Genomic DNA, 18125 nt, shown 5'->3' with positions numbered 1-18125 from the left:
CCTAAGAGGTGAGACCCACGACCACACAATCACCCATCCCCTTCAGGTCAGACTTCGACTCATGGCAGGCAACAACACTGCCAGCGAGGGGTGCAGAAGCAGAACAAGGGCTGCACAGTGATGCAGGACTGCAGCTTGGCCACCTCTGGATCTGGTGTGTCTGAGAAAACACTGGGGAGCAACAGCAAAACAACCTTAGAGGCTGAGTTTGACAGGCGAAATGAGGGTGGTTTTCAATCACACGGGCTCAATCCGTTAATGTAACACCACTGAAAGCCCCCCGAAGACCTGTTAAGATGCAGACCAGTGCGTTGGAACCATGTTAACCTGCCATAGGGATGCTGGGGGGGGCAGACCGAGGATTACTTATTGAAAACCCAAGTCATTTTGTCCATCAAGAAAGCAAAAAGCCCTGCAATAAAAGCAGTCCCTCCTGGAGGGGGCTGATCCCCTCGCTCACAACTGCAGTCAGCAACAGGCACTTGTGCTAAGACGTAAAGGGCTCAGTCCTACCCACCCTCCATGCATGCTGACACCCATGGCTCTGAGGGGGTAACTGAAGGCAGGATGCAGCTCAAGGGGGCCAGGTTTATTACTCTAGGAGCAGTACAATGCGTTAGTAAAGGCACAAAGCCCTCAGGGATTGGATGTTTTTTAAAGGTGTGACCAGAGTTTTGCCATCTCTGGTCACAGAATGCATCGCTCAGGAATGAATGAAGCAGCAGCAATCCTCAGCAGACCCAACCTTACCGTTTAAAGGCACTTTTTTCTTAACCTTAAGCCTTAGAATGGGAAACAGGACAGAAAGAGGCATCCCCCCAAAGACTGCACTTTGTTTCCCCAGCCCCACTTCACCACGTGGAACGACAGCAGGGCGCATCCTCACTGCATGGCCACCCCTGCAAACGAACAGCCGCACTAAAGGCAGCAGGCATGGCATGAACTTGAGCTAAGAGCTGCAAAACCGCAGTGGATTCAGCAGGTTGGAATCCCTGACACGCTCACAGGACACTGTGGCATTGAGCATTAACCAGATCTCTCTGGACCCAGCGCTGATTCAGTGTATTAAATGCCCACGCTAAGGGCTCGAGGCTCTTTAACAGTTATTTGGTATGATGACAACCACAAAGAAGTCCTATCTAAAGAACTCCTTACAGCTTCTTTCCCCCTTGTGCTGCTTCAAAAGGGAGAAGGCTCTTTAGGAGAAATCTCCCTCTGTTTTACTTGCTCTTCACACTCAAGATCCCTCCTTACCCCATTAAACCAGCTGAAGTCCCTGGGATGTCTCAGATGAGCAGTGGCGTGCAGGGACAGGATGGTTATCACCCACTTCCAGGCTGATCCATGTACTGATCACGAGGCTCCATCAATAGCATCTCAGAGGCAGATTTTAACGCTCCCACTCAGATATAAAAGGCAAGCTAAGGATGCAACAGGGATGCAAGAATTCAGCTTTGCCACAGGGGAATGAGTCTGTTTCAGGGGTATAAACCCCTCGAACCACATCAGAGAGAAAGCTCCGCAAGAGAAGACGTCAAAAGCTGGCAATAAACCCTCCAACCCAGCCCCAGGCTTGCTGTGCGGAAAGACTCCACCTCCTCACAAAACACAGCTTTTTATTTCCATGGAAAATAAAGACACGTGGATATCCTAAAAAGTTTGGGAAAATCTCTGATTTGGTGCCTGCAAGGAGCTCGGCCAATCTGGGCATGGATTTGGCTGGAATTGCTCCTTTTCCTAATGAGCTCTAATCCCCCACATGAAGACAAAGAACCATCAGCATCACAAGCCCCATCCCAGACAGGTTCAAAACCATGGAGGAGGCCAAGAAACACACGGAGAATTCAAGCCCTTTGCTCTGAAACAGGGGGAAAGAGACTGAGAAGAAACACAGCACCTTGGGCTGCTCCAGTGCTGCCTTTCAGAGGCTCCTGATCCCACGGAAACGAGGATGCAGTCATTCCAAAGCGGGTTCCCAGGGATTCCTTTCACCTCATCCCAGCCACAGGCACCTGCTGCTGCTTGCGGATCTTGTTGAACAGCTCCATGTACTGCACCATGGTGTCCGAGGGGCTGTAGATGCTGTCGTGCTTGGTGCCAAACACAGAGGGGAGGCCGGGAGCGTGGCTCCCCATGAAGCTCTGCATGAACTCCATGAGCAGGCTCCAGCAGTCGTTGGCTATCACACACGGGCAGTACTCCACCTGGCAATGGAAACCACAGCCCTGAACCTCTTCCTTCTCTCCACCTCCCCAGAGAATGCTTTGCACAAAGACACCTAGGGATATTTAGCATTTAACAAGGATGGACAAATAGACATGAACAGGACATGCTGGGAACATAGAATCATGGTATGGTTTGGGTTGGAAGGGACCTTAAAGCTCCTCCAGCTCCAACCCCTGCCACGGGCAGGGACCCCTTCCACTGGAGCAGCTTGCTCCAAGCCCCTGTGTCCAACCTGGCCTTGAACACTGCCAGGGATGGGGCAGCCACAGCTTCTCTGGGCACCCTGAGAAGCAACTCTGGGCAATCCCAGCCTTGGGATTTAAGGACTTCAGTGGTTTTCTGAGTCTGGTCCCAAAGCAGGAGTAGCTGCAAATGCAAATCCTGGAGGAACTCCTCAGAGCAGCAGCGAGACTGCCTGCAAATCCCACCCTGAACTTGAGCTTAGGGTAAACCAGGTTCTGTTCAACCCCGGCTCAGCAGCAGCACTAATGCTGCGACACGGGTGTTCAGTGCAGCAGAGGAAGGAGTCATTCCCCAGCGCTCTGCCTGCTGGCCAGGAATGAGCAGGAGCAGCGGGATCATAGCTGTGGATCAGGTAATGGGATTTGTGTGCTTAGAAAAGCTGGTTTTGAAGGACTTTTCAGCACCTAATTCCCAGCTATCTTAAGGACCGTTGGGTACCAGTCCGGCGGGATGCCTGATCAACCTCAAGCGTGCTCCTAATGCTGCACATTGAGACTTTAGGGAGCTTTTTAGCCTGGTTTGGTTTGGTTAGTGACACTTCAGCGATGCAGAAGGCACAGGGCATTTCTCCTCTCACCAACATGGCATTTCCCTGCCTGCAGCTGTGCTTCAGGCCCTTCACATTCAGCTTCTCACCTCCACGGATATCCCACGGGCGCTGGGGCCCATGGTGACCGTGCCCACCTTCACCAGGAAGTCGCAGTACTGGTAGCGGGTGCCCCTGGTCTCTATCTTGTTGGCTTTGGCGTTCTGGAAGAAGCCTTTGAGCTTCACCATGAGGATGTCGAAGTTGGCATCCGCGATGAGGCAGGGGCCGCTCTCGAAGAGCGCGAAGCAGCTGAGCGGGTACTCGGAGTTGTGCATCACATACATCAGCTTCCCCGTCTGCCCTGCAAGCAGACCAGCGGGATTTGGGCTGCGAAACCACCACTCCCGTGCTTGGTGGTGCTTTAGAGCAGCATCCGGTTTAACCTTGTCCTCCGGGTGCCTTTCATCCCCGGGTGCCGCTCACATGCACGGTGTCAGCAGTGAGCAGAGTGATTTGGGGCTTAAGATTAAACGTTAAAGAGGAGGAAAGAAACCAAACCTGCAGCTCGAGGATAACACACCAGCACCCCCGGGGGGGCTGGAGGATGCGCTGGAGCCGAGACCCCCAGGTCAGCAGAGAGAAGAGGAGAAGCCCCGCTGCCCATCACTGACCCTGGGTGCCGATGGTGGACGCTGCCGTGTGGTAGGTCTCGCAGTCCACGCAGAAGGTGCCCTGCTTCTCAGCGCCCAGCACCTCCAGCTTCCGCGTCAGGAGCTCCACCGTCTGCTGCACGCTCTTCCCCTCCGCCACCGGCACCTGCGACACGCTGCAACGGGGGAGAAGGAGGGATGAGAGACCCGGTACGGACCCGATCCCCCCCCCCGGGGGACCCCCATTCCCCACCGCCTCCCAGCCCCGGTACCAGGTCACCCCCATCCCGCCCGCACGGAGCCAACGCCGGAAGGGGCCGAGCCGCGGCGGCGGCCCCGGAAGAGGCGGGTCCGGCCGCACACGCGTGGTCCCCGGTGCCGGTTCTTCGCTCCCCAGCGCCATGCCCAAGGTGCGGCGGACGCGGGGCCCCGGCCCCGGCCCCGGCCCCGCTCCGGGGCTGCCGCTGGCGGAGCAGATCCTGCGGGAAGCGGCTCCTCGGGCTCCGCGGGCGGGCGCGCAGGACGAGGACGAGCGGGAGCCGGGCTACGTGGACGCGCGGCTGTCCCGGCGCATCCTGCAGCAGGCGCGGCGGCAGCAGGAGGAGCTGGAGGCCGAGCACGGCCCCGGTGTGCCCGAGCAGCGCAGCACGGCCCTGGGTGAGCCCCCGGTCCCGGCCCCGGTCCCCAACGCGAGAGGCCCCGGGCTCAAGCAGCGCCGGTCCCCTCCGCAGGCCCCGGTTCCGACTCGGAGGACGATGAGGAGTGGCCGTCGCTGGAGGCGGCGGCGGGGCGCGGCGGGGAGGTGGCGGTGGACCCCGAGGACGAGGCGGCCATCGAGCGGTTCATGAACAAGAACCCGCCGCTGAGGTGAGTGCGGCGGCGGGCGCAGGAGAGGGACCGAGCCGGGGGTCGGTGGAGGTGCTGAGCACGGCCCTGACCCGAGCCCTGCCGCAGGCGCACGCTGGCGGACATCATCCTGGAGAAGATCACCGAGAAGCAGACGGAGGTGGACACGGCGCTGTCGGAGGGCTCCGGCTGCCCCGTGCCCCAGCTCGACCCCCGCGTCCTGGAGGTCTACAGGGGGGTGCGAGAGGTGAGGCTGCCGCAGCTCTGTCCCATCACCGTTGGTCGCTGAGCACCCAGGCTGCTGCCGGGTGATGCTATGGGCATGGGGTGATACCGGGATGGTTTGTGCTCACGGGGGATGCTTTGGCGTGGTTGTGAAACAGGTCCTGGTCTTGGTGCCCAAACGTCGCGGCTTAGTCTTTTATCTGCATCTTTTTAGGTGCTGTCCAAATACAGGAGCGGGAAGCTCCCCAAGGCATTTAAAATCATTCCTGCCTTGTCCAACTGGGAGCAGATCCTCTACATCACGGAGCCGGAGGCATGGACAGCGGCTGCCATGTACCAGGCCACCAGGTGAGGTGGTCTCTGAGATGTTTTCCTTGTTTCTTTCCATAGCTGGACCCAGGTTTGCAGAACCTGTCCCCTGCCTGGCTCCATCCTCACTCTGTGCTTTGCTTTTCCCAGGATATTCTCATCCAACCTGAAGGAGAGGATGGCCCAGCGGTTCTATAACCTGGTGCTGCTGCCGCGGGTCAGGGATGACATTGCAGAGTACAAGCGCCTCAATTTTCACCTCTACATGGCTCTGAAGAAGGCTCTGTTCAAGCCAGCAGCTTGGTTCAAAGGTACTTGGGTTCTCTGGGAGGTCGGTGGCAGGTTAGGAACCGTCTTGGCTCTGATCTGGGTCTCGTCTGGCAACCTGAGGTTCAGGGCTGGTGGGAGCTGCTGGAGGAGCTGTTCTTTCCTGGGTTCAGTTGTGATCCAGGGTGGGAGAAGGGGCGATATCACAGGGTGATGGTGAAGGACAGGAGCTGCCTGACCCTTCCCTTCCACAGGGATCCTCATCCCGCTGTGCGAGTCAGGGACCTGCACGCTGCGGGAGGCCGTCATCATCGGCAGCATCCTCACCAAGTGCTCCATCCCCGTCCTCCACTCCAGGTAAGGTGCTGGGTGGCAGAGCTTCTCCTTAGAGACCCCAGCTCGATGCCTTGGGTCTCCCCTTCGGCATCTCGGGTTGGGATCCAGGGCTCAGCATTTACCTTTGCCACCTCTGCCCCCGTGTCCCCGCAGCGCGGCCATGCTGAAGCTCGCCGAGATGCCCTACAACGGCGCCAACAGCATCTTCCTGCGCCTGCTCATCGACAAGAAGTACGCGCTGCCCTTCCGCGTGGTGGATGCCCTCGTCTTCCACTTCCTGGCCTTCCGCACGGACCAGCGCGTCCTGCCCGTGCTGTGGCACCAGAGCTTCCTGGCCTTGGCCCAGCGCTACAAGGAGGACCTGTCCTCGGAGCAGAAGGAGGCTTTGCTCGAGCTGCTCAAGTTCCACAGCCACCCGCAGATCTCACCGGAGATCCGGAGGGAGCTGATGAACTCCAAGACTCGGGATGTGGAGGATCAGCAGCCTGCAGCCATGGAGTGAGCAGGGACAGGGGGGGAAAGCCACAGCTTGAGCTGCTCCCGGGATGCTGCTGGATGAAGTTCTCAGTGTGTGAGTGAAGCCGTGAGGAGCTGGGCAGGAGCATCCAGCCAGGATCCTGCTGCCCCGAGTGCTGTGCCCACAGAGCTGGACTGTGCTCCCTGTGGCGGGCAGAACCTGGTGCCATCAGCGCCAGGGAGGGTTTGGCTTGTTCCTGTGTTGGAAAATAAACCCGGAGCAGTGTCCATGGTTTTAGATCCACGGCTGCATCCTGCGTGGTCCTCCCCTACCCCATCCTGTCCCCAGCAGGTGGCAGAGCAAAGCCACCAACCCCAGGTACTGCAGAGCTGCAGCTTCAGTCACTGTGCTGGTGCTGTCCCCAAATCAAAGAGGGAGAAGGGCCCTGGCTGTGGCTTATTCCCTCTGTGCTGCTCCTGCATGATTGGGGGGACAGGGCTGGGACCCCCAGACTGTTCCCAGAGCCCAGAACCACTCATGATGGCAGGGGGCTTGGAACTGGATGATCTTAAGGTCCTTTCCACCCCTAACTATTCTATGATGGGGAAAAGCAGCCCCTCCTCTTAGTGCCTGAGGGTTTCGCCTTTGATCCCCCCATCCACAGCCTGCACTTTCCTTCCTGCTGACTCCACCACCAGTGCTGCACTTCCCGTGGGGATCCACCACCAGAGACACTGCAGGGTTTATGCATGGCAAGTACCCCAAAACCAGCACGGGCTCCCACAGCCACAACCCGCACCAGGCTCTGCTGCTTCCTGTCGCTGCTCTCCAGTGCTGGCACCTTCTCCCATGGCAGCAGCAGCAGCTCAGTGCAGGAAGTGACAGGGGCTGCTTGCACCCCGAGTGCCTGCTCCTCGGCTTCCTGAGCTTTATCTCCTTTACAGCAGCCAGAAGCTGATGAGCACGAGCGATAGCCCTGGGCTCGTGCTGCACATCCAGCGAGCTGTCACCCTCCTGCAGCTGCTGCTCCAGTGCTGCTCAATGGGCCCGGGTTTGGTTCTGCATTCACCCCCCAGCATCCCTGAGCTGCTCCAGGGCCTCATCAAGCACAGTGCGATCCCCTTACACCCCACCATGGCTGGAGCTGGCTCCTGCTCCCCGCTTCATCCTGTGGCCGCAGGAAACACAGGGCTGGAGCCCACAGGGACCCCCCCCTCACTGCCAGGGTTGCTCCATGGGGTGACCCGAGGCAGGGCTCTATAAGGGAAGAGGAGGCCAAGCACAGCCCCAGGTCGCAAAGGGAAACCCCTGAGGCCTCCACACTTGTTCATAAAAGACTTTATTGCAAATCCCAGACACTCCTCTGATGCTCCCAGCAGCAGGAATCTCGCCTGTGAACACCAAACCCACTTTACTCTTAAATTAAAACTCATTTATATATATATATGTATAAAAAAAGGGACATTTTCTCTGTGGACAGACAGGCTCCGTGGCCCCGCATGCAGGAGTTGGTTCTCCTCATCCCAAGGAATGGCAGCCCATTTCCCACCTGGAAAAAGACTCTTTGTTCCTAGTAGCATCCATATAGGAAGAGTTCTACCTCCTTTTCCACATCCCCCAGGGACAGCGGCCACGGAGCAGCACCAACCAGCCTGCCTCAGCCCTAAAGGGTCTCTCTGGCTTCTCCTGGTCAATACAATTCCAGTCTTGAAGGGGTCTCTCTTAGGAAAGCAGCATTAGTTTTTGCTGGGTTTTCTTTCTTAGAGGAACACTTTTTATCCAAACTAACAGACAGGATCGACAATACACAAAAAGCAGGAATTGCTTCTCAAGTGCGCAGCAAAATCTCCACCTTCCCACTGGGATCCCTGTGGGATTTACTCGGCTCCCGGCCCCGAGGTGTGGAGATGCAGCTCAGACTATAGCAGCAAATGTATTTCTTCAACCCTAGTCTGATTTAAGCTACCCGAACCACCAACCGGCCTCCAAGTGCGGCTCCCACTGCGCAGGGAGCTCGGGAAGGGGATGAAGGGGGAAGGCACTCAAAGGGGAAGGAGAGGAGAGCGGCAGAGCCCTGCGAGAGGGAGCTCCAACTCTTTCCCCCCCATTCCCAGCAGTTAACAATAAATTAAGCAGCCTCAGCAGGCCCAAACCTCACCTGAGCCTGCTGCCCGAGGCAAGGGCTTCGCTCCTGCCCTCCCCAAGCAAGACACCCCCCCCCCCCCCAAAAACCCCAAACCTAACAGCAACAAGAAACAAGCCCCACGTTTTGCCCTCCAAGCAGAAGCAGCCACGCCACCCCCCCAAGAGCCAGAGCCCTCTGGCACGAAGCAATGGGGACCAAGGGACACTGAGCCCCTGCTCCCTCCTCCAAGCCCCCAGTTCTCTCCCTCAAGCCATGCGGGGCTGCAGCCTGCGGAGGGAGTTGAAGGATACAAGGAGTCAGGTCAGGTATCCAGGGTCGGAGGCTCTCCATGATCAATGCCCCACACAGGGCTGGAATTCATCACAGTGAACCCCCCCCCTTCCCAAGGAGGTGGTGAACAGCAACGTGAACTGAGCAACACTTTACAACTTCATTTTGGGTCCCGCTGCCCCTTCCCAACATCTCCTGGGCCCTGGCATCACCCAACAACGCTCGCTTCACCCCAGCTACCTGCAGCACTGAGAACCAGCATCCAGCTCCACACTGCCCGCGAGCAGAGCACATCCTCAGCAGCCGGGTGGTGCAAGGGGAGGGGGATGCAGCGACCCTTGGGCGTGCAGGGCCCGATGCAGCGGGGCTGGGCTCTGGGGACGTGGTGGTGGTGGTGGGGTCACAGGTTGACATCCGTGACGTCTGTCGGCGTGCCGGTGGGCTGGCTGCCCGGGTACGCGGCGCTCTTGGAGGCCCGGAGCTCCTGCGGGGTTTGGGATGCCTGCTTCAGGCTCTCGGCTAAGGCTGCCTCGATCTGCTCCTGACAGGCCTTCAGGCAGTCCTGCGGGAGAGGGAGCGACACGAGAGCCCTCAGTTCTCTGCCTTCCAAGTAGCTCTGGGCTTCACGTCTGCCCCATGGAGCATCTAAACACAAAGCAAAGAAGCCTTTCTCCAGCAAGGGGGCATCTCCGGCTTCTCTGGACTTTAGGCCCCGTGTTCTGGTTGCCTTCTCCCTGCTTGAACACATCCTTGAGGAACAGACATTGTGCCCATCAGAGCTCCCAAGAGGAGTCGTGCTCGTGCCTGATCTGCTCCATCCTGGGTACAACAGCCCCGTGCGGACGGGTGTCAGCCTTTACAGGCACCCAACAGCCACAGCACCACGCACCTGGGTCCTTACTACAACAAAGCAGCGGCCATGCAGCTTCCCACGAGGTTTTCACCCTCCTGCTCTGCCCCTCTGTGACCGGCCCCCAGCACTGGGGACACCCCAGGCCCCAAACAGGAAGGTGCAGGGGGCTGCGAGCAGGGGATTTTATTACATATCAATTTATTAGAATTAATAAGTCATATAATTAAATCACACACCACCCCCCGTTTTCTCCCCACAAGCTGTAACCAGGAGGAAACTCCTCCACTTGGACACCAGGAGCCATAGGAGCCATCACAGGCCAGCTCCTGCACCCACCGAGGGGCCATTTCACACCCCAGGGCTGGAGCTGGACACGGGCGCCCGTTGGGGATCGTCACCCCCCAAAATCTCTTACCAGGAATCACCGGCGGTTCTTAGAAACTGACAGAGGATGTGGTGAGTGAAAATAGCAACTGCCTCCTCCCTGCCCCCAGGCCCGGGCAATAGCACACAAACACAGCCTGGTTTGGGTGGGAAGGGACCTGAAAGCTCACCCAGCTCCAACCCCTGCCACGGCCAGGGACACCTTCCACTAGAGCAGCTTGCTCCAACCTGGCCTTGAACACTGCCAGGGATGGGGCAGCCCCTTGGCTGTGCACAGCCAAAGCTGGAGCTGCCTGGGCCCTCTCCAGTGAGCAGAGAGCGCAGCAGGGATGCTGCTGGGCTCCATTCCAGCTCCCACCTCGGTGCCTTCCCTGCTTCCCACCTGTCCCGTGCCCCAGCCCCTGCCCCATTCACCACAACAGCAGCTTGGGAGCAGCCGGCGGCTCTGCTCCCCGCTTTGAAGGGCTCTGGCAAACAAAACAGCTTAAAGCTGCACACAGGGATCAGGACCCCCCCTGCCCGTCCCTCCCTGCATGGACAAAGCCTCAGCCCAGCTCCCAGCACTGGTGTCAGGGGACTGAAACCGACCCCGTGCCCGGCTGCTGCCTCAGGGCTGGGGCAGGATTGATCAAAAGGGGCTCCTGGCATGAGAAAGGCTCTGGATTACATCCTGCACTGGGAGTGAGCTGGAAACAGGGAGCCCGGCAGGGTCCCCCTACCCCATCCAAAGGGCAGTGGGAAGGATGGCTCCCGTCACCCCAGTATCCCCAGCAAAGCTCCTGCATCCTGACCCCCTTCCCATGGGAGCCTGGGCACCTGCAACCAGACACCAGTGGAGGGGAGCAGATGCTGAGCCCAGCTTCTCCCTCTGCCCCATCCCACCTCGTCAACCTGATCCCACCAACACCTGCCTGTGCAGGGAACAGACCTTCCCCTTTGTGCTGCTTTTCAAAGGCTCTGCGCTTGCCCCAGGACTGAGGGTGATGGCTGCATTTAGAGATGCTCACTCAGCTCTGGGCACTCCTCAAACCAAGATCAGCTTCATTAGGAAGAGCCTGACTTCATAGAACCAGAGATCAACCACGTTGGTAAAGACCTTTAAGTCCAACCATTGCCCAGCACTGCCAAGGCCACCCCTAACCCATGGCACTGAGGCCTCGTCTCCACGCTGTGTGAACACTTGCAGGGATGGTGACTGCAGCCCTGCCCTGGGCAGCCTGTTCCAATGCCTGAGCACCCTCTGGGGCAGGAATTGTTCCTCAGCTCCATCTAAACCTGCCCTGGTGCAGCTTGAGGCCGTTCCCTCTTGTCCCATCCCTCTAAGAGGAGCAGGCAGGGTTTCCTTGGGCACTCACCACCTCGGTGCCGGTGATGCTGGCCAGGAGCTCGGTCATGGCCTCGCTGCTGAAGTCGCTCACAGAGACCGTGAGGCCGTGGATGGCGGCTCCGATGCTGCCCGTGGCGATCATGGATGGGGGGTACATGGCAAAAGTGTAGTCTAGAGCCAGGACAGGGACACAAGGGGTGGGAAGAGGCAGCAGTTAGTAAGGATGCACACGGGCCTGCAGCTTCCCTGGAGAACCAGAGGGATCACACCAAGGTGCCTCTCCCACTTAGCACAGAAACCACAGGAGCACAGAACGCTTTGGGTTGGAAGGGACATCCAAGCCCCCTGCCCACAGCACCCCAGGGTGGCTCCAGCAGGAGCAGGCACCCACCTGTAGCACACAGGGCGATGAAGGTCTGTGCGTGCTTCTTCACCAGCTCCATCTTGTCCTTCGGCAGTGGGAGCCGATAGAGGATGTAAGCCAGGAAATCATTGGCGATCACCGAGACCAGGTCCCACTTTAGCTTCTCCAGGACCAGAATCTCCCAATCCTGCGGGATCAGATGGACAGCACGTTCTACAGTGGGGCTGGGGCAGGCTCACTGGGTTCAAGGGCAGATAGGACCAGGGCTTGGGACAGTAGAGTAGTGCAATCCAGGAGGCAGGGAAGAAAAGAGGGAACATCCCTGCTCTGCAGCTATGGCACAAACCCAGCCTTGAGCTGTTGTAAAGCCAGGAGTAAAGATTAGCAGAGAAAATGACAGATCTGGCTTCTGCTTCCCAAGGAGCAGTGGGATTAGTCTTTAACACTCCTCTGCTTTGCCCACAGAGGAGAAACCAGAGCAAGGAGCAGTAGGCACCATTCCCATATTCATTCATCACTCCCAGTTAGGTGCTGGGTGCTGCTGTTGTCTCCGTTCATGCTGTGATGCTCTCTGTAAGCATCTGAGCAGAGGTTTCTGCAGTATCCTTCCTGAGCAATGTGCAAGCTGGGAAGAGATGATGGGAAAACCGAGTGCCCCCATGGATTTCAGCTGCTCCTCTTCATCTCTTCCAGCGCTGGGCATTAGACCCAACACCAAGCACTTGGCAGCAGCATCACCCGACAAGTCCTGGTGGTACCACAGAGGTACCAAAGCACCCATCAAGTCAGGGCAACCCCATGATTAGAGCCTCAGCACCAGATCTGGGTGCCAGCATTCAGCTCCCTGCTCTGCCATCAATGTCAAGGTCTATGTGACTCAGCTACAGCAGCAGCTGAATCCAGCTCAGACACCCCATGTCCCCCCCCTTGCCAGCAGGCCCTGCAGCTCCAGGTCTGGCAGGCCAGAGCTGAACTGGGATTTGTATCAGGTAACTCCATTTCAGGCCCTGGTCCTCCCCAGCAGAGCAGCTATTCTTCCCCCAGCAGTTTAGGGTTACAAGGGCAGTGCTGCTCACCAGGGGCCTGCACAACAGATGGGGTTGAAGAAGTGAGATTTTCCTAAGGGCACAGCTTCATTTTCTCCCTTTTATTTCTTAAACCCACGTTTCCCCCTTACACAACAGCACCCTTTGGAGTTGCTCAAACTGCAGCATTGCTCAACCTGCTCAACCCCCTGCGAGGCCAAACGTGCCGGGTGCCATTGCCCTCCCTGCACTGCTCCCACCAGGACACGCTGCTCTCCCACATGGGTGCCAGCCTGCCAGGCCCAATCCATAGGATAAAAGCAAGAAGAAACCTGGGGATGAGCTCCAGAGCCTGAGGATCACAGCACAGGTCACTGAGTGCCTGGTTCAGCCTGGGGATGGGAACAGAGGGATCGGAACACAGGGGCTGGAACAGGGATAGGGCTTGGGGAGAACACACCAGTGGTGAAACTGCAGGAACACAGCAAGGACAGAGCCCCTGGAGATGGAGAGCTCCATGTGTTGTCCCTGTCACTCACCTGGAACCCACCAACGACAGGGAAAGGTGGCTGCTGGCTCCTGCATCAGCCCAGTTGCCTGGGATGGGGCCCAGGACACTGCTGACACCTTCAGCATCACTGCCCAAGGGTGAGAGTTGGAGGCAGCTCCATAGAGAAGGACAAAAGGAGGACTTGGAGACGGATGCTCCCAAAGCAATGCCAAAGGGGATCACCACACCCCAGAGGAGAGCCTCTGAGCAGAGGCAGCACCAATCCAGCACCATCTGGGCTCTTGCTCTTTAGGCCTATCCTCCCAGAGCATGCGGTGCCCACACTGGTGTGGCAGAGCTCCTGGCCTGCTGGGACATATTCTGCCCTAAGGAGAAGATCCAGGGTGCAGAGCAGCTCAGCCACGCGGAGCTCAGGGAAGCCTCTCTCCTGCCAAACCACCCTGCTCCTCTCCTGCTATCCCTGGGGACTTCCCGCTTTCCCAGCAGCATGTCCTTATCCCTGAATCCCTTCATCTGTGGAAGCAGCAGAACAAAAGCTGCAGGAGACAGGTCTGCGCCTGCAAACATCCTCTTCCTGGCATTCTGTTTTGCACCAAGTGAATCAGTCTCTGCCCAGCTAATGGGAGAGAAGAGGAAAAGTGGGAAATGTCCCTTTGTTTCTGTGGCCTGCAGAGCCCATCCTCCTCATGGAAGAGCTGCAGGCTGCCCACTGAGCATCCCAGAGCTGGGAATGCACCAGTTCCCCGGGCGAAGCTCCCCAGGCCTGGCCAGCATCTCCAAGCTGGAACTGCACAGCAGCCAAGCTTCCCTCTGCGGGCTCGCTGCCCTGAGCCTCCTGGCTGCATCCCACAAGCACACAAACAAGAGGAGGAAAGCAGTGACCATTTCCAAGGGGATCTCAGAGCACTGCCCTGCTGCAGTCCAACAGCCTCAAGCCCCGGTTGCTGCTGCGCTCCCTTGCTGACAGGCTCAACTCCCAAGCAGAGACTGGTTCACTCCATTCAGAGCTCTGCAAACCCAGCCTGGGCTGTGACAGCCCCAGTGGCCTCTCCCCATGCAGTGACAGTTGCTGTGTTCACCCCTCACACCCCTGCGCCTACAGGGAGCCTGTGAGAAGCCCTCTGGTGAAGGCCAGCTCCCCCCCTGCAGCAGCACTGCCTGCAGGAGAAAAGGAAGTTGTGCTCGAGTTCCTCACCCCACTTGATAAGGTGCCACCTCACAAGAGCCCCGGCTCGATGAGACACTGCCTGGTGCGCTCTCCAGCTGACTCAAAGAGGCTGGAAGATGCTGCTGGTGCTCTTTGGCACCCACCCAAGCCAGTGCTGAGACTCAGCTACAGAAATGAGCAGCTGTGAAAGTCCATGTGCAAGTATTTAACGTGGGGCGAATGTTTGCTTCCAGTGTTCGAGTCTGACAAGGTGCCAACATCAGGTGCAGGAACAGCCACATCCATCCAAGCAGAAGGTAGAGCAGTGAAACATGATTGTGATGGGAAGTGCTCCATCACAAGCGAATGTCCCTTCCCACCCAGCTCTTGGCTCCTTCACTCCTGCTGTCCCTGCTGCTCCCTTCAGTACCTACCCCATGGCTGGATCCTGATGTCGTTGCCAGGCAATACCTGGCAGTTTGCAAACAGGACCTTAGGTGAAGGATTTCAGCAGCAAGCTAATGTACTAGGAGCAAAGCAGAGATGAAGGTGACCTACAGCTGCTCTCCCAACCTTCTAGCAGCAAAACAGCCTCTTGCAGAGGCCAGAAAAGCCTTTATACGAAAAGAGAGGTGGGTTAGATAATGCCCTCAACGGAAATCCAACTTCCTCCAACTGGACAAGTCCCTTGTTGCATCATTTCCTTCTCCCTAGAATAACTTCACCAAGATTTTGTTTCAGATGTGGCCCTTCTAAAGCGCTGAGCTGGTGTCAAGCATCCCGGCAAGAGGAGGAAGCAAACCACTGGGAATGGGAGGCAGCTTCCTCTGCAAGGCCGGGAGGATGCGCTGCAAGCCGGAATGGCAGCGATCCATGAGAAGAGGCCAGGATGCACCATTGTCCAAACCTTGATGAAGAAGCTCCCCTTCCCCTCCCCACCCTTTTCCACTACAAGACTGTGAAAGAGAAGTGACATTAGCACAGAGGAGGAAAAGAGCAGCTCGCCCGGGTTTTGTAATCGGGGTATTAACTCTTGTCAGGTCCCAAGGCAAAGACAAACCCTTCATGGCTCTTCAGATATTGCTTCCACTCCCTCTCTACAATGGGGAGCAGTGGGAGACTGGAGCAAGATCTGCTCCAAACAGGGTTAAACAAACAGGGTGGGCAGGGAAGGATGATCCTGGGCTATGCAGCATCTCCTGCCCAGACATCCACAGACACCTCAGGGCTGTGGCTGCTCATGGTGCCTTTGCCAAACACTGAGAATAAACCCCTGTGCTTTCCCCTTGGGAAAGAGAAAAGGGATCTTATGTGCCTGGAAAAGCTCTCTTTGGCCATCCCAAGAAGGTTCTCTTGACCCCCAAAATGAAGCCATTCTTGTCCATCTCTACTGCATATCGATTCCAGAGCAAGAGCAAAGGAAAGGCTCCAGAGATGTTGCATGGGCTCTGCCTGCCCCTCAGTGCTCTCCTCTGGAAGCTATAAACACAGCTCAAGATTCAACTGAATAAAACCAACCTCACTGAGAATAAAGCACCAAAACCACTGGAACGAAGCACAGAGAGAGGTGTGGAGCCGAGGGGGGGTTCCCAGCCTTCTCTGGCGCTTGGAAAACCCACATTCACAGCAGAGTTCCCCAGTTAGCAGAACTGGCTTCCGATTCACACCTGAAAGTGTTGCGGGTTCCCTCCCACCCCGGGGATCATCTCACCCACCCCAGCCCCCCCAAGAGGTGCTTTAGAAGGCTCTGACTAACCCTGAGAACCTCTCGCAGGCAAACGGTCTCCAGGGTGTTTGTCACTCGGAGCGGGGCGGCCGTTTCCTCCTCAGCTACCGGCACAAAAGGCCCCCAGGAAAGGGGTTCTGCAATTTCCACCCCGCCTGGCAAAGCTGAACTCAAGAGCTTTGGATCTTTGCTTTAAACTTGTATCAGTCTTGAGACTGATTTTACCCGTTAACTTTCCACTTACAGCTTCATTCCCCCCCCACCCCGCTGCTTGGAAAGGAGTCTGTCACATCACAGCTTCCCATGGCAGAGAGGAGGGAAAGGTCTTCACCAACAGACATCACACCCAACAGGGCAAGGAGGAGGAAAGGTTGCTTGGAGAATGCAGAGCAAGGTGAAGAAGTGAGGAAAGAATAAGAAGAGGAGGCATGGAGGCAGGGATGCTGCCAAGCAGCAGGATGCAGGAGATAAGAGAGCTGGGAGGAGGGAGAGGGCTCTTGGAGATAGGGGTGGTTACCACGAGCTGCTGAGGCGTGATGGAGTTGTCTGTGTAGATGCAGAGCTTCTCCACGGTCAGGGGCATGGTTTCTCGTAGCTTGGAGGCCAGGAGCATGCAGACTGCTCCCAGGAGCTGCAAGTGGCTCTTGCGCACGGGGACTGAGGACAGGTAGCGATCCACGTAGTTCATGGCCAAGGGGAAGACCTCTTCTTCACACTTCTGCTCCTCACACACCTAAGGACAACAAGGAAAGGAGGTCTGAATGAGCACAGGACTCCCCAGAGCCTGCCTGCACCACAGCTTCAAAGCTCCTGGTTGCGATGGAGCTTCACACTGTATCTGCAGGGCTTCAAAGGCACCTTAGAGCTAAGGAGTAAATTAGCTGCAGGTGTTAAGCCCATGATTTTGGTGGGATTACACCCAGCTGGAGATGGAACAGGGCAATTCCACCTGAAATGGTGCAGAAGAAAAGTCCTCCGCCCTTGGCCACTTGTACCACAGCCATGACCAGAATGCAGGAGCCCTGCATTTCATCCTCTGCTCTTATTTCTCAACCAGTATCAAAACACTTGTCATATTTTACTTCCTTCTTTCAATGCAACCATAAAAAACACTGTGGTTTCTCCTCACAGAGCAGCCAATGCCACCATTCTCCTTCCAGCAGCACCAAGGACACTGACATGCACGGTCACCATCACTGCCAAGTGTCATCTGCCTCTTGACTGCCCATAGGGCTTCACAAAAACCAGGCTCCAAAGCACCACTCCCTCAACCACCCCTCTCAGAAAGGGAATTGCAGAAACAGAACAATAATAGCAGGGAAAGGGAAAAAAAAAAAACCAACTTTAAAAGCAAGATGGTCATTATTTCCTTTGACAGAAGCAGCTTTTGCAGCAGCAGCGGGGTGTGGAGCAGGCAGGCTCTATCCCATGTCATTTGTCCTTTGCAGATCTGCTCTTTCTCTGTTGAGGCTTTGGCCACCTCGTGGAGAGGCCCATGAGATTCCCTCCCTGACCCCCCAGAACTGCATCCCGCAGAGAGCCCCATACAGTTTGGATTTAGGGAAGTAAATGGCAGTGGTGCTGCTTTCCTCCTTTGAGCGGGCACTTTCAGCCCTGCCCAAGCACTGCTGAGCTCTGCCCAGTCGTGGGGAGCAGGAAGCAAATGGGGGTGCCAGCAGCACGGCAGTAATGGCACTTGGGCCACAACAATCCCATGCAATGCTCCAGGCATGGGGAAAAGGGCTCGTGAAAGGCCTGGAGCACAAGTGTGATGGGGAATGGCTGAGGGACCTGGGGGGGGGGGAGTTCAATCTGGAGAAGAGAAGGCTTAGGGGGGACCTGATCACTCCCTACAACTGCCTGACAGGAGGATGGAGCCAGGAGGGGCTGGGCTCTGCTCCCAAGGAACAAGAGGAAACGGCCTCAAGCTGCACCAGGGCAGGTTTAGATGGAGCTGAGGAACAATTCCTGCCCCAAAGGGTGCTCAGACATTGGAACAGGCTGCCCAGGGCAGGGCTGCAGTCACCGTCCCTGCAACTGTTCACACAGCGTGGAGAAGAGGCCCTCAGTGCCATGGGTTGGTGGTGGCCTTGGCAGTGCTGGGCAATGGTTGGACTGGATGAGCTTAGAGGTGTTTTCCAATGGAGCTGGGGCTGTGATTCCAGCAGCAGCCGGCGCGCAGATACCGCCCTGCTGCAGGCTCCTTCCTCACCCAGCAACTCCCCCCATACCGGAGACCCGACCTCCGGCGAGCCCTGAGGCTTCGGGGCTTTCCTGTCCCCTG

General features: G+C 57.3%; 3 protein-coding genes across 7 annotated transcripts in view; 1 reads left to right on the top strand and 2 right to left on the bottom strand.

Annotated features, from left to right (window-relative positions):
- Positions 1-1599: 1599 nt before the first annotated feature.
- MED20 (mediator complex subunit 20) lies at positions 1600-4011 on the bottom strand. 2 transcript variants are annotated; one of them, XM_061471869.1, is made up of 4 exons: positions 3921-4011; positions 3670-3824; positions 3106-3359; positions 1600-2204 (listed from the first exon to the last, which is right to left on the bottom strand). In XM_061471869.1, exons 1-4 carry the CDS (start codon positions 3932-3934, stop codon positions 1989-1991), a joined length of 639 nt encoding a protein of 212 aa, XP_061327853.1. In that variant the 5' UTR covers positions 3935-4011; the 3' UTR covers positions 1600-1988. The 2 variants fall into 2 exon arrangements, with proteins under 2 accessions (XP_061327853.1, XP_061327854.1); XM_061471870.1 differs by lacking the exon at positions 3921-4011 and having other exon boundaries at positions 3106-3354; positions 3670-3810.
- The window catches only part of CCND3 (cyclin D3), a 37724-nt gene continuing 23305 nt past the window's right edge, over positions 3707-18125 (bottom strand). For 2 of the 4 annotated variants that reach the window (XM_061471868.1, XM_061471866.1), the window contains exons 2-5: positions 16359-16574; positions 11460-11619; positions 11097-11239; positions 8827-9066 (exon numbers count right to left, since the gene is read on the bottom strand). In XM_061471868.1, coding sequence (XP_061327852.1) covers positions 8905-9066; positions 11097-11239; positions 11460-11619; positions 16359-16529 — 636 coding nt within the window. In that variant the 5' untranslated portion in view covers positions 16530-16574 and the 3' untranslated portion in view covers positions 8827-8904. Of the gene's footprint in view, positions 3825-7418; positions 9067-11096; positions 11240-11459; positions 11620-16358; positions 16575-18125 lie in introns of those variants that run through there. The other 2 variants (XR_009746683.1, XM_061471867.1) reach the window with 2 other exon arrangements.
- On the top strand, positions 4041-6404 carry BYSL (bystin like). Its single transcript, XM_061471865.1, has 7 exons — positions 4041-4305; positions 4380-4515; positions 4603-4741; positions 4934-5067; positions 5179-5339; positions 5550-5652; positions 5785-6404. The coding sequence occupies exons 1-7, from the start codon at positions 4050-4052 to the stop codon at positions 6131-6133; spliced, it is 1278 nt and encodes a 425-aa protein (XP_061327849.1). The 5' UTR covers positions 4041-4049; the 3' UTR covers positions 6134-6404.

This window comes from Pezoporus flaviventris, unplaced genomic scaffold, assembly GCF_033815535.1.
Source record: "Pezoporus flaviventris isolate CSIRO_AGI_PZ_B2104156 unplaced genomic scaffold, CSIRO_AGI_Pfla_v1 ptg000069l, whole genome shotgun sequence".
NCBI classification, from domain to species: Eukaryota; Metazoa; Chordata; class Aves; order Psittaciformes; family Psittacidae; genus Pezoporus; species Pezoporus flaviventris.
Note: the sequence above shows the minus strand (reverse complement) of the source record. Positions and strands in the feature narration are given on the sequence as shown.